Source organism: Peromyscus maniculatus, chromosome 18 (genome assembly GCF_049852395.1).
Source record: "Peromyscus maniculatus bairdii isolate BWxNUB_F1_BW_parent chromosome 18, HU_Pman_BW_mat_3.1, whole genome shotgun sequence".
In the NCBI taxonomy this organism is placed as follows: Eukaryota; Metazoa; Chordata; class Mammalia; order Rodentia; family Cricetidae; genus Peromyscus; species Peromyscus maniculatus.
The window spans coordinates 6,647,501-6,665,124 of NC_134869.1; the positions used below are offsets into that span (position 1 = coordinate 6,647,501).

The 17,624-nt window shown below is 42.4% G+C and overlaps 2 protein-coding genes across 4 annotated transcripts in view; one reads left to right on the top strand and one right to left on the bottom strand.

Annotated features, from left to right (window-relative positions):
- Positions 1-17,624, bottom strand: part of LOC143269256 (disks large homolog 5-like) — a 340,382-nt gene that overhangs the window by 305,725 nt on the left and 17,033 nt on the right. The window lies entirely within an intron of this gene.
- On the top strand, positions 4,417-13,595 carry LOC143269264 (disks large homolog 5-like). Of its 2 annotated transcripts, XM_076554366.1 has the most exons (6): positions 4,417-4,817; positions 6,321-6,452; positions 7,518-7,701; positions 11,570-11,682; positions 12,638-12,732; positions 12,895-13,595. In XM_076554366.1, exons 1-5 carry the CDS (start codon positions 4,747-4,749, stop codon positions 12,678-12,680), a joined length of 543 nt encoding a protein of 180 aa, XP_076410481.1. In that variant the 5' UTR covers positions 4,417-4,746; the 3' UTR covers positions 12,681-12,732; positions 12,895-13,595. The 2 variants fall into 2 exon arrangements, with proteins under 2 accessions (XP_076410481.1, XP_076410482.1); XM_076554367.1 differs by lacking the exons at positions 11,570-11,682; positions 12,638-12,732.

Sequence of the window (17,624 nt, forward strand, 5' to 3'; positions counted from 1 at the left end):
ATGACCTGTCTATCTAAAATATATTTCTGCTTGACCTTGAGAACAGACCTAATATGACTACAGGTTTGATTGTAATGACTATCTACTAAACTGCATTTCTTTATTATCCTAAATAGTTGGCAATAACTTTCAAGGACTGAAAACTGCATTGCACTGTGAAATGAACTGTATAGGCATGATACATTGGACAAGACTAGAAATATATGTGGAAGTATTTTCTAACAAATCAATCTCAAATTTCTATCAATATACATAATTTATATACAATATACAAAAATCCAATCCAATGTGAAATATTTAAAACTAGTAGTTCCATTCTAAAAGAAGATTCAAAAATCTAACTTTCTATATTACCATATCTATATCCTCTCTTTTTTCTTTTCAGAGTAGATTCAATAATCTACCCTTTGACCTACCTTTTCTATATCCTTTTCAACACATGAAAGTCTGTAAATGGAATTTACTATATATATAACTACAAGAAAAAATACCCACATGATCATCTCATTAAATACTGAAAAGTCCTTTGACAAAATTCAACATCCCTTCACGATAAAAGTCTTGGAGTGATCAGAGATACAAGAAACATACCTAAATGAAATAAAGGCAACATACAGCAAGCCTACAGCCAACATCAAACTAAATGAAGAGAAACTCAAAGGGATTCTACTAAAATCAGAAATAACACAAGGCTGCTCACTGTCTCTATATCTATCAACATTGGACTTGAAGTTCTAGCTAGAGCAATAAGACAACAAAAGGAGAACAAGGTGGTACAAATTGGAAAGGAATAAGTCAAACATTCACTGTTTTCAGATGATATGACAGTATACATATGTGACCCCAAAAATTCCACCAGGGAACTCCATCAGCTGATAAACACTTTCAGTAATGTGGCAGGATACAAGATTAACACACTCAAAAAAATCAGTAGCCCTCCTATATACAAATGATAAATGGCCTGAGAATGAAATCAGAGAAACATCCACCTTTACAATAGCCAAAGACAACAAAAATTCATTGGGGCAACCTATCTGATAAGAACTTTAAGTTTTTAAAAAAGAAATTGAAGTAGATATCAGAAAATGGAAAGCTCTCATATGCTCTTGGATAGGTAGAATCAACATAGTAAAAATGGCGATCTTACCAAAGGCAATCTTCAGATTCAATTTAATTCCCATCAAAATCCCAACAAAAGTCTTCACAGACCTTCAAAGAACAATTTTCAACTTCAAATGGAAAACCAAAACCCAGGATAGCTAAAAAAAACTCGTGTACAATGAAGGAATGTCTGGCATCACCATCCCTGACCTCAAGGACTCCTATAGAGCTATATTTAAAAACAACTTGGTATTGGCATAAAAATAGACACATAGATCAATGGAACTGAATCAAAGACCCTGACTTTAATCTAAAGACATATGAACACCTGATTTTTGACAAAGAAGCTAAAATTATACAATGAAAAAAAGAAAGCATTTTTGACAAATGGTGCTGGCATTCACACATGCTAGAATGCAAATTGATCCTTTATCTGTGCCCATGCACAAAACTCAAGTCCAAATGGATCAAACACCTGAACATAAATCCAATTACACTGAACCTGATAGAAGAGAAGTAGCACAGACACTGAGAGCAACAACTAATACATGGGACCTCCTGCAACTGAGAAGCTTCTGTAAGGCAAAAGAGACAGTTAACAAGACAAGATGACAGCCTACAGAATGGGAAAAGATTTTTACCAAACCCACATCTGACAGAGGGATGATCTCCAAAATATAAAAAAAAAAAACTCAAGAAAATAGACATCAAAATACCAAATAATCCAACTTAAAAAATGGGGTACAGATCTAAACAGAGAATTCACAATAGAAGAATATTAAATGGCCAAAAGACATTTAAGGAATTGCTAAAAATCCTTAGCCAAGAGGGAAATGCAAATCAAATGACACTAAGATACCATCTCACTAACAACCTCATAGCTTGAGTGAGCTCTACTAACACTGGGGGAATCTTCATAACTAACTATGTAACTTTTTTTGAGCCCACCAATCTCTAAAGTTCTGAGGATCTTCCCTGGGTGAATATTCACTTCAGAGGTCTCATCCCTACTACTCCCCTTTATCCTGACCTCATTTCTAAGCATCCTTTCTTTCTCAAATTGTTGATTATTAATCTTAAGGAGGGGAAAATCTAACCATGGACAGTGCATGAGAAGTGAGCTTTCAACTTCACTTGGATAAAGTTTCTAATGAAGCAGAGGCCTAGATTTCTGGCTTTGGAAGGAGGAACTACCTAAAGGCTTCCATTGTGAATCCAGAGGCTCCTGAAAATGGCACCTTGGTTTCAAGTCACTTTTCGGTGAGGTATGTAGCAGGGATGAAATAGATATACCAGGTGACATCAGCACATGGACATTCTACTGTATCCTGGAGAGCCCTGGCATTCCATGTGATGTCACCAGTGTTGTGGCAACATCAACTGTCATTGGGGCATTTGTGCAGTGTCTTGTGTTTCACCTACAGACATGCTGTCTAGACTGAACAGGATTCTTGGGAGACAGGATGGAGAGCACAGGGAGACCAAAGGGAGGCAGAAGGAAGATGGCCTTCAGTCTCCAGGTCACACATCAAGAAATAAATGGTTCTGGGGTAAGCTCAGTGGGTCCTGGGAAAGGGATGGGGAGCTTCCTGAAGGAGGAAGGCTTGAGCTGCTTCTTCCAGGAGTGGGGCTAAGCAGGTGAGAATTTCTGAGAAGCAATGGGCATACCTGCTCCTCTGAGTTCTTCAAGAGCAGAACAATGTTGAGGATTTTCAAGGTTAGTTTGGCAGAGAGCCAGGAATATTCATGGCTGCAGCTGTTCTGTTGAGGGCCCTCAGCTTTCACTCTGAGTGGAAGGAAGCACATGGGGACTAAAGAGGTTTCAGTACCAGCCCAGCAACTCACACACACTGGATGTCTTTTGGTGTGTGTCACTAGTAACAGAGAGAGTAATGTCCCCTGGCCAGAGCTAGAGGCTCTCACATTTTAAATAACAACCACTAGCAGGGCAGGAACCATCAAGTATTGCTTCATGTCAGTGATCCCTAAGGTTTCTGAGTTCCTGCCCTCTCACTAGCCAGTCATCTTCCCTCTACCTTGAGTGTAGGACTGGGATATCACTCTTCCTGTCAGTATTTGTTCTTGGTGTCAGAGGGCTCACCTGTGGATGCCCAGTTCATAGGTATTTTCAGTCACACCTTTCAATGGTTGATAACATCTTTGCTAACATCATGATGGATGGAATGTATTCTCCTGAAGCTTTTGGCAAAAGTTTCATCTTTACCTATGTGACTTATCATTGCTCTGACAGGACCCACATAATCCTCCACCATCCTCATACATTGTAACTGCCCTGTGGATCTTCTCTGATGTGCTTATTCACCTCGTGCAACTGATCTTCCTTCCCCATTATACTGAGCTAATTTCTTAGCATCCTTTATTTCTCATCTTGTTAGAGATCATCAGGAAGAGAAGAGCCATTCCTGAGTATAGTTTGGAAAATGAGTCTTGCCCTCCATACATGATGAACTGTTGAATTAGAATGAACTAGATTCTAATGAATCAGAGAGATCTCTGGATTGGAAGGAGGGGGTGTTGAAGGCCTTCCCCTGTGTTTCAGGGAAGGCTCCTGGAAAGGGCAGCTTGGCGTTCAGTGACTTGGGGAACAGTTTGTTATAAGATAGGTGAAGGCTGTTGGCAGTGACCCTAACAGTCCCTTCTCTGGAAATTCTATTGTATCCTGGAGAGCCCTTGGCATCTTTTGTGAAATCACCAGTGTTGTTACAATGCCATTTGCTCTTGAGGCATTCATTAAGTGCGTATAGGGTTCACCAATCAACATTTTGGCAAGATTGAGCATACTGACTGGAAGAGAGATCTCTGGTTTTTTAGGGAGGAGTTGAGGCCAGAACTGGACCTTCTAGTAATGGGGTTCAGTAGCTGTAATCATCTGAAGCCATGCGCCTATGCTGCTTCTCTGGGTCCCTAAAGAGCAGATCCAAAGTGGAGGTTTCTGATGGTTAGTTGGCAGAGGGCCAGGAATGGTCAAGGATGCAGTGCTGTGCTAAGACCTTTTTCAGTTCATTCTGACTGTCAAAGAATGCCAAAGGAGGCACAGAACCACTAATGAGGTATCAGGGTAGCATGTTGCTGCACTTTATTCTCAGTGGATTTCTGTAGGTTTCATGGATATCTGATATAAATACCAGAGAGCAAAACTTTCCATCCATGTACCCAGGTCTGAGACATTCAGTGTCTTTTAGTCCTGCACACAGGTTATCGGCAGGGAGGTACAAATCACCAGGGAGTCCAGGACTTTCTTGCATCATAGCAGGTATCTGGTGACAATTCCATGCCAACATGACTGACCTTGCTTATGCCTTTCAGGGACAGTGGGGCTGCAGTAGGGCCTGAGGCATGTATCTATCCTCAGAGATTGGAGACAGACACATCGCTTATGGACCCCAGTTTAAGGATATCTGCTCTGAATTTTCAGCCTTCGTTGGGTTCCATGCATTTGCTCTCCCTCAGGCTGCCTCTTGGGACTCCACATGATCTCTCTTGGCCCTATGCCATTCATCTGTACAAATTCACTGTGTTTATGTACCTACAGGGACTACTAGGAAGGCATCATCCACACCCTTCTTCCTCACTGAGCAGGAGCAGCAGCTGAACCAGGTGGATAAACTGACCCTTCAGCTACAGATGCTGACCAATGAGAGGAATGAACTGCTGGAACTCCTGGCCCGTTATAACAACAATGAGTTGAACAACAGGTATTCATCATGCCCTTTTCTCTGGTAACTGTCTTGACCCTACTGTGTCCTGAGTACATCTGAGAGGCAGAACTGAAACCTGTAGGAGTGAGATTTGACACAGGCTGTTCTGATTCCTCCGAATGAGAAAGCAGAGCCTGTGGCCTGAATCACAATCTACAGATGGGCAGGAAGTTGTAAGATCACAACATGCATTTCAAGAGGCCTTGACAGACATCGGCTTTTAGGAGATCCTTGGTGCTCTCGGTTGAGGGTTTATATTTATTTTTGCTCTTTGCTCTGGGAATAGGCTGAAAGGCCTTGTGGTCCTACTCATCCATCTGTGTGTCTGGAAGGCTTGGAGTTCATCCCTGCTCCTCTCTGGTCTTGCTCCTTATACTTTGAGGCAATACTCCCTGCCTGCATTTCTTTGATATCCTGTGTGTGGGTTCATGTGTGTGAAGTGCTCTCTAAGGGGCCCAAACATTGCAAACAAAGCAGTGGCCGGTTTTGCTCTTTTCACTTCTCTCTCCCTTGATAAACCATTAGATAACATTCCTAAATTTAGTCCCCAAAGTCCAGTCCCTTTTGTGGACACTGACTCATTTTTGAAACTAAACACTAAAGTTCAACAATCAAAATTTATTACTTGGTTACACTGGCTAACCTGTCCCATCAGAGCTCAACAATTTACCCAGCACAGACTTAACCTTTTCTACTTAAAAACCCACTGTTAAAAAAGACTGCTGCTTGCTGTGTGCCTTCGCCTGCTCAAGAGACACGCTCCCAAGCTATGCTTGCACTGCTAGGTTAATAAATCTCCTTGTGCTGAGGATTGTGTGTCTGAGTGTGTTCTGTACTGTCTCTGAGACAGTGTGTGTGTGTGTGTGTGTGTGTGTGTGTGTGTGTGTGTGTGTGTGTGTGTGTGTATGTGTGTGTGTGTGTCCATCCTTTCAGATCCTGAGAGTCAGAGATTGATAGTAGGTCTGAATATTCACATGTCTCAAAAATTTCTGGTGATGGAAGTGCTGAGGCCAGGGAGCCCCACATTGAGCATCACTGCTCTCAGCCTTTGTGCACATCCTGGTCCCTCATTGGAATCCCCTTGGGTGTTTATAAAGCCACCTGAATGTAGTGCCTCCCCATGGCCATACAGATCATGAGTTCTGGGTATCCTTGTACGGAGAAAGAATCTCTGTTCTCAAGACAGTGGGAACGTCATTGCAGATTTCAGATACACCCCCATCTGTGGCACAGACTGCTCAGACCTTCAGAGCCAGCTAGTCTGCTCCCAGAGGTCTACTGAGGGAGCTCATGTAGCCCTGTCTCCTTCCCTATTGACACCCAGCCTTTCCTGGCCATGGGACAGTAAGGCAAGTCTAATGCACATCAGGAGGTCCAGTATAGAATTCAGGGTGTGACATCCAGTGGGCTACGGTAGTATAAAACAGAACCTTAATTCATGTGGTCCCTAAGGCATGTATTCATGGGGTCCTTTGCTCCTGGGGCCATGCCCTACCACAGGCTGAAATCTGAGCTGGATATGTTGAAAACACAGCATAAGAAGGAGATGTCAGATATAAAGAAATTCCCCAAGGAGATTTGTGAGGCTTCGTACAAGTGCAAGGAGCTGAGTGAGCAGACCAACTCCTACCGGTGAGTGCCTAATTTAGTTGGGACCCCTGAAATTGTTAGGGACTGCTTCTGGTAGTCTGATGTTTTTCCAGTCCTGCCTGACCAGCTGTCAGGAGGAATCTGTCCCACCTCCCGAAGCCAAATGGTCCCAAAGACACACACAGAGGCTTATATTACTTACAAACTGTATGGCCAATGGCTTAAGTTTCTGGCTAGCTAGCTCTATCATCTTAAATTAACCCATTTCTATTAGTCAATGTTTGCCACATGGCTGCTGCATGGCCAGGCTGCTGGCATGTTTCTCCTTGGGTGGCCGCTGACATCTCCTCCACCTCTGACTTTCTTCTCTAACTTTTCTGGATTTTTCTGCCTGGCTCCATGCTGCCTTGTCATAGGCCAAAGCAGCTTCCTTATTAATCAATGGGAGCAATACATATTCACAGCATACAGAAGACATCCCACAGCAGCTTCTTCCCTTCTTCACCTTTGAACAAAGCTGGGCTGTGGTTCTAGCCTGTTTACCTCTTAGCAAGCAGCCTGTCTGATAGCTCTTGGAATTGTGCCTCCTAGACTGAGTTCTCCTAAGAGTGAAAAGTCTCAGAGCCCCTCCCAACATTTTCCTGTCAGCTTCTGGAACTTCTAGACAGAAAACATGGTTTTCACCATGAATGTTTTCTGTGGCTCTGGCAGGAGCTTACAGAGCTCCTTTCTATGGAAAACATGAAATGCATTCCCACTGGGTCTTCTGCCCCACCCCACCCCCTGAGCATGGTTTCCCTCTTCCTGCTCATGTTTGCTCAATACTGTGAACAGTTAAACACCAGGGTGTGTGGTGGAGAGGTAGGGGATCTAGTTTTCAGAGTTACATGGATCCCTTTTGCTGTCAGGGTATTCAGAAATAGTTTGAATCTTTCTGGAATTTGGCTATTCTCTGTCTTTTGTCTGTACCTCAGTCATGCTGGCATGGCTAATGTGGCTTCATCCCAGGGATCTGGGGTTGGGGAGATGACACCTTGCAGGAATAATGGTATTGGGAGGCAGGAGTGCAGATGGAGGTGGAGCTCATCATTTTTGCTGATATTTCAGCACCCTCTACAGTCAGCTCCTGAGTGAATGGACTCGGCTGATGGAAAAAGTGAGCATGTTGAAAGAGGATAACAGAAAGCTGCAGGGGGAGCAGATTTTACTACAAGAGTCCTGTGAGGAGGCCAGGAGGCTCTGTGAGGAGGCCCATGAGAAGATCTATGACATGTGGACAAAGCAGCAGCAGGTAGGTTGAAGCAGCAGGGCCAGGCTGCCCACCTGTCTAACCATACACACACATATACACACGCCCATGTAACCCTCAACTCACTTATCCAACTGACCCATCCCATCCAATAGTTCATTTCTGTGATCATTCACAAGTCTTTCTGAGGAGTTAGCCTCTTGGAAGGCACTGCATGACTGCCAAGGAACCCTACTGCTCTGCTAGAAGCTGCAGTCCATCGAGGGAGACAGGTCAATCACTTGTCACTTACTGATATGTTAGCATGGAAGGAGCGGTGTTATGATGGGAGCCACATAGGGAGTAGCACAGAGATCTGATTGACTGAGTTCAAGAATCAGGATCTCATTTGCTTGCAGAGGTCATATGAGATCAGAGGCAGAAACAGTATGGAAGGAGGAACATCCCCTACAAACGTCAAATGACTGGGTCTTGTGGACATCTTTTTGGGTGTCATATGGCATTTTACCCTCTTGTTCCCAGACTGCCATGGCTTTCTCTTTACCTGGTTAACCTCTTGGTTCACACTGACAGAAACTAAGTAACAGCTTGTCAATACTGTTTCCTCTGACTGGCATTGGCCAATTCTACTATCCTGGATCTTACACTCAGAAGCTCACTGGATGACCAGGGATGTGGCCAGGGCTTATGACAGGCGGGGGCGAGGGTGGCAGATTTGAGATTTTGAGAGAATAATTTCTCCAACTACACCAACATAGGCTGCAGAAGCACAGCATGTTTCCCCAGACATGTTTAGTCTCAAAATGATGGAAAGCAGAACTGTGGGTCTCACTTGAAACAGCTAGTGTGAGGAGTTTCAATTCAACTGGTAATGCCATCCTCATTCAGTTCATGTCCTCCTCATTGCATTCTGTTCACTTATGATTTGAGGTGTGTGTGTGTGTGTGTGTATGTGTGTGTGTGTGTGTGTGTGTGTGTGTGTGTGTGTGTGGTGTATGCATGTGTGAGGGTGCACACATTTGTTTGTTTGTTGGAAAGCCACGTCAAGCGACCTCTGTTGCTTTCTCCCTTATTCCCATTAGCCCAGGTCTCTCACTGAACCTGAAATTTTCTCTTCTGGCTAAGCTGGACAGCCACAGATCTTTGGATCTCCTGACTCCTCACAGTAGAGCTTCCTGTCTTTTTCTGTCTCATCTCATTACTAAATGATACATTTGGTCAGAAAAAGAACTGACTTGCTGGTTTCTCTTAATTTTTACACACCATTATTACTTTGGAATTAATTCATTTTGTAATAAATAGCAAAAATCAAACAATGGAGCTATTTGAAAAATCAACATAGACTTTTCTTTCACAGCATAGAGGTAACATCCCAGGATATTTCTAGTTTGTCTTACTGGCTATACAATAAGGAACCTGACATTTTGATGCTCACTCTATCATGTATATGACTGTGTCTTAGGACAGATTCCTCCTCATAGTTGTATAGAGTGCGCATTTCAGAAAAGTGCTGTAGGTGACCTATGTAGCCTCCTAGTGACTTCCTTGGGGCTGTTTTCATATAATATGCACTGTAATCTGGTCAAAAGTTATTGGGTAATGACAATGGGTGACTTCCATTCTCTGTTCTATCACTGTTTCTGTGGAAAAGTCTGGGCAGGTTTAGTGAGGAGTCCATGATGGGTCAACTTGGATCTGTCGGGAGGCTTCATGTCCAGCCCTCTTCCATGGGCACTTGGTCTTGTGTAGTCAAACTCAGTTGTGCAGAGGTTGTTACTTTTCTGTACAATCAGTGAGTCTGGTGATAAAAACTTTCCTAGGAAGGGAAATAAGTTCAGGCCAGGGCAGAAGAGCCTGGATGGGTCTGAGTCTTTTAGATAGCGGGGAGGACCCACTACCTCACCCTAGAGTAGAAAAGGTGCTGCAAGATTCTAGTCTTCTGCCTTGCTCTCCTGGGTACAAGAAAGGTGTGTGTGTGTGTGTGTGTGTGTGTGTGTGTGTGTGTGTGTCTGTGTGTGTCTGTGTGTGTGTGTTGTATGTGTGTGTCTGTGAGTTGTCTTTAAGTGCATCTTTGTGTGTATGGGAATATGTGTTTGAGCCTCTATGTGTATCTTCACTCACTAAAGGAGCAATGGAACATTTTTAAGAATGATGGAAACAGACTTCAATGAGAAAGTACTATGCCTAACCTGGTTAGTACCACTTTGCATCAGTCAAAGAACTGATGGAGCTACCCATAATTCTGCATGTCCATAAAGCTAACAACAACAAAAGACAGAAAATTGATGCAAGGTAAAAGTTTTTCAGGTATTTGTAGAGGCAGAATTATTTATCTGCAAAGAAATCCTTGGGAGAAAAACAAAGTAGTGGGGTCAATGAAGGTGAGAAAGAGGCTACTGAGAGGCAGGAAAGGTGCATGAGAGTTTGTGTCCTCTGTTCTGGGTGAATGGTGCCTGACCACTGATGACTTCCCTGCATCCTGTTTTGTTTTTCTCCTCATTGTCTGCTGCCATTTTCCTTGCACCTTTCCCTAACCTTGGTTCAGCTAACCTTGTCCTTGGAGCTTGGCCTGGATTTTATTCTCTGAGAAATTCTGAACTGCAGAGATGCTTGTGACTGCATCTCAGCCCAGCAGAAGTCCCACAGCTATGCTGAGGTGTGAGAAGAGGCTGTCTCAGTGCACCCCTTAGGCTCATCACACTCTAAAGCACCCACTCCATGTTCTGTCTGCAGCACTCAAAAACTGCTTTTATTTTGAACTTCTTCATACTGAGTTAAAATTCATCCTGATGGAGGGTTCGCAGAAATGAGAATTCTCAGATATTGATAGTAGTGTAAAATGGTGCAGCCCTGTGAGAAGCTATGTACAATTATTCAGAAAGTTGAACTGCAGACTCTAGGTGGACCATTGATTCTAGAATGGAAAGTAGGTGTCCTAGAGAATAGGGGACAATCGGGTTACAGCAGGACTCATCACAGCACTCCCAACTAGAAACTATTCAGATGCCCATCACTGATGAGTGAAAACATGCAATCTGGTCCACGGAATATTGTGAACCTTGAAATAATACATGCAATCATTTGGCTGAGTTAGTCAACCTTCTGTTACTCAAAGAAATCCCTGACACAATCATGTTACTTGGAGGAAAGGTTAATATAAACTCCTGATTTTAGAAGTTTTCTAGTTTTCTGAGCTCATTGCTTTGGGCCTAAGGCAACCTGTGGTTTAGAGAGCTTCTTTGGGAGAAAGATGCCCTTGAGGAATCATTGTGTGAGAGCAAGTGGCTGGTCCACTGCCATCCAGTGGTCCTGTGCTGGGGAACTAACCCTTCAGTGCACAGACTGGGAACTTGCTAGGAGAGCTTGGATTACCAGTCAAAAACCCCTGGGGTTCACCTGTCTGTGTTCAGGTTTATAAAGTAAGTACTACACTGACTGATCTGTCCACTGAGTTCTTCTCCCAGGTCACCAGGCATGCATGTGTTATACAGACACACAGGCAGGCAGAACACCCGCACATATAAAGTAAAATGAAATGAAAAAATATCGAAACAAAGTAAAAGTACACAATCTTCTCCCCATCTCTGTGTTTAGAGCATCCTCTGTTTTCCTGCCTCTGGGATGGATGATGGGTAGAGAGGGTGTGGGTTAATGAAAGGTAACTTTCTTCTCCATGCTATCACAGGTGATCTCTTCTTACAATAGTGTTATCTGGGAAACTAATCATGGATGCAATGTAGTGTGCTTGTATGTGTGCATCCATTCACATGTTCAAGAGTGTATACGTGCATGCATTCATGTGTGTGTGTGTGTGTGTGTGTGTGTGTGTGTGTGTGTGTGTGCTTGCACGTGTGTGTATTTAAATGGTGCACACAATCGTCTCCTAAAAACACAATCTTCTAATGAACAGGAACATCAAAGACTTGAGGAAGATCTTCAGCACCTGTTGAAGCAGGAGCTGCTCACCCGGCAATGGGACTTGGCAGCAAAGCTGCAGCATCACTTCACTGTGTCCCAGATGAGGTAGGAGCCCAGGATTCCAGAAGCAGATGGATCCAAGGGGGTCCACTGTACCTGGATTTCTGTCCTCCTTGAGTTTGTATTCAATTGGCAAAGCTCCCAGCCATAGCCAGGGAAAGAACATCTCAGAGTGTCATTGCTGACTCAGTCAATAGGAACTTATGTCCAGGAAGCAATATGTTTTCTCCTTGGTCTTATGGAGATTGTGTCCTCTTCTTCCCTTCTGAGACCACTAATATGCTCTGAGTATCTCATCTCTTAGATTAGATCTCCCCACAAATATGCCCGTATTAGCCAGGAACCTAGAGGGGATAATCAATCATGAGGAAAGTGTGTCGTTCTGCAACTTTTTTTTCCATAAGGAATAAGACGTTTAGAGATAAGTGTCTACCTTTTGGAAGATTTGTATCCAGCAGTCTCCTGCTGATTGCAGGCTCTCTGCACTATTTATCAGTTTCTCATGAGAAGATTTACTCTGGTCATAAACAGAGTAGGAGTTGACAAGTTAAGCCCATGCAGGGTTCTGAGATGTAGGAATAAGCAAGGCCTTCTCTGCATTGCTATGTAGGCTCCACTAGAGGGCAGGCATAGAGTTTTCCAGGAGGTTCATATTCACCTGGTATCTAATCAAGGCCAGGTACATCTTCCCTGACCTGTGCCTCAGACCTTTGTCATAATGATATTTCTCCAAAATGATGTCTTTTGACTGTTGGAGAAATGTGCTGTTTTTTCTAATCCAGCACAGTGTGTATTTTCCAGTTCAAGTCTACTAGTTTTTAAAAGATGAGAAAAAAAATCCTGCCCAGTAGCTCTCTGACCATTTTTCCTTGGGGAAGCAGGGAATGAACTCAGCTGAAAGGTAATGCTCGATTGTCTAGCTGAGTAGATCTGGTGGGGGTTCAAAAGCTGACATGGCAGGTCCCCCCAGGCTTGTGTCCCAGCTGTCTTCCTCCCCTAGGTTTGAAAACCTCCAGCAGAAACTGGAGCCGACCACAGCCTAGGATGAGAGCCTCCTGCAGATGGAGCTGCTGAAGCAGAAACACTATCAGGCAAGTCAGCCACCATTGAGCCCCATCCCCAGCAGTCAGGGATCATCGGGTGTGTTTCCTTCCTTAACTTTTGTTTACTAGGGATGAACAGGCCCTGATCTCTCATGCCAGTGGCACAGCAAAACTGTTTCTAAATCATATTTTCTTTACTGATTTTCCCAGACAGCACCTGATAAGAAAACTGAGAAGGCTGGAAGAAGCCAGAGACACCGTAAGGCATGATATTCTACACTCCAGGTTCAAGGCCTCCTCAGAAAATGCTACCTCTTTTCAGCTTTGAACTCAACAGTGAGCAAATATCAACCTACCATCAGGCGATCCAGCCACAATATCATCTACATCTTTTGGCTCACTATCCCCAGAGAAAAGTTTGTGTCAGAAATAAGTCTAAGATACAGAGAACACACAACAAATTATTAAAAGCCCTGACTCCATATGTGATGGGAAATCTGACAAGGAAGACTGTGTTTATGTCACACTGCCATCGAGACAGACTACACCAAAAGCACAAGAGTCTCTCTACTGCAGCGCTGAAGCTGACGCCATGTCACAGGCAAGTGTAGCTGAAGATAATTCACTACAGAGAATAAGGCAGTTCCTCACTTCATCTGCGCTTTCATAGTGAAATTACAAAGAAAACTGTAATTTCCTTAATATTTTTGTTTTATATCTTGGGATATTTATGCATTGGTTTTTGGTTTTCTTCATTTTCATTTAAGGTTTTTTAACTTTTGTTATTACTCTTAATCTTGTCATTGTTTTAATAGTTTGCTAAGGCTATACACTGTATATAATGATACTGTTTTGAAGGCCCCATTGAGTAAAATGAATGTATTTTATGAATAAAATACAATTTCAAACTTTTTACTCTGAGACTCTTCTTTAGTCAGGTGAGGTTTCACACTCCTGTAAACCTAGAACTCACAGGCTTGGATGTATCTCAGTAAGATCCAGGAAGCTCGGGCTGCACAAGGATTTTCCATTCATGGGTCTCAGGGCTACACAGGGGGTGGCACCTTGGATGTGGATGGCATAGCCTACTCCATGGATACCAACTACATAAGAAAAGAACTAGACATATTCTATCTTTGAGGTCATATATTTAGCTACCAGTAAAATGTGGTACACTGTACACACATGTTCACAAAATCATCATTTAGTCGAAATTAAGGGAAACAAAAATATATTGCTCCAGGCCTCTCAGGAAAAAAACTGTTCATTAAAATTGTATAAAAGAAATCAGGAAATGAAAAGTAATATGCCTCTGGTTTTCTTGAAATATATCATGAGTGATAACAGATCAGTAGAGACAATTTCCTGCAAGACATGTTGGGATATTTTGTGGTGTTTTCTTTATACTTAGGGGTGTTTTACTACCACATACATGCAATTCCCACAGAGGCCAGGTGAGGGCAGAGTCCCCGTAGAATTTAAGTTAAAAGGTTTTTTAGCTGTCCTGTGGGTCTTCTGAGACAGCAATAAATGCTCTTAATGGATGAGCCATCTCCCGAGTCCCTGCATTGACTCCTGTCCTCCCAGCCATGTGTGCTGTATTAGGTGGATTGGATCACTCCCAACCAAAGACTGAAGTTTATTGAAAACTGTAGGGACAGGCATGCTAATTGTCTTAGACTGCCACACATCCATTTAGGGCTCTCATAGGTTCAGGATCCTGCCCAAGTCTCACTGACTGTGAGAATGGAACAGATTTGATAGATCTCTTCTATGTTGACAGGACCTATTAAGCCTGTCTGATGAAATGCAGAATTGAGAAGACCCTCCTGGGGGTGGAGGTAGGATGAGGAATCCCTCTTGATGGTCCAGAAAAGCAATGATGGGAGGGAACCTCATGACTAGAGGGAGTGGATAGAGTTTGCATCAGGGCCACATGTGGCAGAGTGATTTTGGGCAAAACTAAAAAAGGAGAGAAGTGGTTGAAGCTGCTCTTTTACTACAGCAGATCACGATTATATCGAGAAAATTCTTCAAGATGACTGATTTACTCTTGTGAAGCTACTCTGGGATAGATCTGACTTCTGAGACTAGAGTGAGGGAGAGATTTAATGTGTAAAAGGAAGTAATTCCGTATGCCTCCAAGCTAGAACTATCATAATCAAGAGCAAAAAGTACCTACTGTCTACTGATCTTAATGTGTGCAGGTGTGTGTGTGTGTGTGTGTGTGTGTGTGTGTGTGTGTGTGTGTGTTGCCATGTCTTGGCCCACATAAGCTAAGACATCTGGTTTTTCATTCCTCACTTAAGCTCGAATCTCTCCATCTCATATAATTACTCATTTAATTAGATTAGTGTGTGATCCATTGGAGAAATTTCAGACTTGTGTTATTTTACTTTCTTGCCCAGTGATTCTGTACAATTCATAACTGACATAATGCTGCTGTGAGGACCAAACTACTCTCAAAGTTTTATCCCTGTCTGGTGTATTGGTCTGGGTTCTATGGGGTAACAACTTATAGAATGCATTTCTATATGTACAAAAGCCTATTTTTTAGAATGACTTAGAGGCTGTGGTCCAGCTAATTGAACCTTGGCTGGCTATGATGGCAAAGTCCAAGAATCCAGTAGTTGCTCAGTCCACAATGCTTGATATCTCCGCCCATCAGTAGTATAGTCTGGAATCCCAAAGAAGATGGCTCCAATGCCAGTGAAGGAATGGACTTGCTAGCAAGGTGAGAGCAAGCAGCTAAAGAGTCAAGGCTCCCTTCCTCCATTTCTGTATATGGGCTACCAGCACAAGGCCTGGCTAAGGTTACAGATGAGGTTTTGGCTCAAAACATCTGAGTTAAAGATGTTACTTTCCTCATTAACATCCAGATTAATGTCTTCCAACCACAAAGAGCAGGATTCTGTGTGGATCTTCTGTCTTCAAATTAAGCAAATATACCTCACAGGTGTGCCCCTCCATATTGGGGTCTTAGTTAATCCAGATGTAATAAAATTGACAACTAAAAATAGCTATCACAACTTCACCCCATGTCAACTTGACACACAATTATATCTTTTTATATCATTATTAATTTCTAAATGTAAAACAATAACCAGGTCATAATAATGCCTAAACATGATATAATTATTCCAAGTACAAAGCAAACACATTACGTATTAGACTAGCTCAAAATTATGCCTAGCATTATTTAACTATCCCTGTACAACTACAAACACAATAAAAAGTTAGAATAAGTGGTAATGTCCCTTGAGGGACATTTTTTAGTATCCCAAATTTAAATATGATAAACATCAATATTCTCCCTTCTTTTAGAATGAATGATTTTATTTATTTATTTTTGTTTTTACATCCTAACCAAAATTTCACCTCCATCCTCTCCTCTCAACCTTCCACCCACCCCCACTCTTCCTGATCCACATCCATTCCTCCTCCTCTTCTCTTCAGAAATGGGCAGGCCTCCTATGGATATCTGCCTGCCATGTCATATCAAGTTGTGGTAGGACTAGGCATGACTTCTTCTATTAAGGCTGGATATAGCAATTCAGAAGGAGGATGGGTCCCAAAAGCAGTCAATAGAGACAAGCCCTGCTCTCACTCTTAGGAGTCTCACAAGAAGACCAAGTTATACAACTGAAAAATATATGCAGAGTGCCTAGGTCAGTCCCATGATGCTCCCTGGTTGGTGGTTCAGGCTCTGAGTCACTATGAACCTAGGTCATTTAGTTCTGTGGCATGCTTGTGGGGCTCCTGACCCCACTAGCTCCTACAAAAATTTAATTTTTTTATTCACCAATTTAAATGCATTGGTGTTTTGGTTTCATGTATGCCTGTGTGAGGGTGTCAAATCCTCTGGAACTAGAGTTACACACAGTTGTGAGCTGCATTGATTTTTTTTCATTATTTTAAAAATATTACATATGAATAATGTATGGAAATCTGATTGGAATTTAAAATAATACCATCTATCTATTTACTTATTTACAATAAGGGAAACACTTATATACAGACATATGATAGAGAATGAACACACAATACACACCATGCCATTTTGACATTCTGTTCACATGGAGGTCAATGAACAAATTAGGAGGAGTAAGCTCTTTCCTTCCACCCAACTAGGCATCTCAGTGGCCCTTCTCTGGTACTTTCCATGATCAACTCGTGGCTTTCTGCCTTAGAGGATTTTCTTGTGGTTCTGAAACTTAGAGAATATTTTAATATTAATGGGCATTGGGAAAATTTGTACAGAATTTTGTTTCAAATGAATGATACTCTTAAAAAAAGCTCACGCTAGGGGTAAGAATTCTTGATGGGAAGAGGGTTGCTGTGTGTCTAGCTTGAAGAAACTGCTGGTTCAGGGTAATTCATGGGAAAAGGCAAAAGTTAATTACTCTGACATGCAGGTGAGTGAGTTCACTGGAAATAACCAGTGAAAAAGCACCAAGGAAGGTTCCAGGATGAGTCATTGAAATGCCATGTTCCTTCCTGGCATTGTGCCTTTGAGAGTCTGTCCTTTGTGCCCCGTGCACTTCTCAGGTCATTAGTGCTGTTCAGGCTCCTGTGAACAGTTCAGGTTTCAGCATTTAACCAGTTACAGCAATCATCACATACTTCTCTCAATACAACATTCCTACAAGGATCAAAATTTGCAAGGCACTTCAGCACTTAAATAACCTTTGTGGTTACTGCATGTTTTAGAATACTAATGTCTCAAAGACTTAGTGAAAAACATTCCCCTTAAAATGGAGTGCCTTGTACATTTCAATCTCTAGATACTTTTAAAACAAGAATCACTGAAAAGTTGATGCAAAATGACATGCACAGAACGTGATATAGTGAGATGCATCTTTAAATTAATATATATGTTACACTTCAGTATTAAATATGAGCACAGTCATTAATTATATCCAGACTTTTGCTTTATTTCATAGT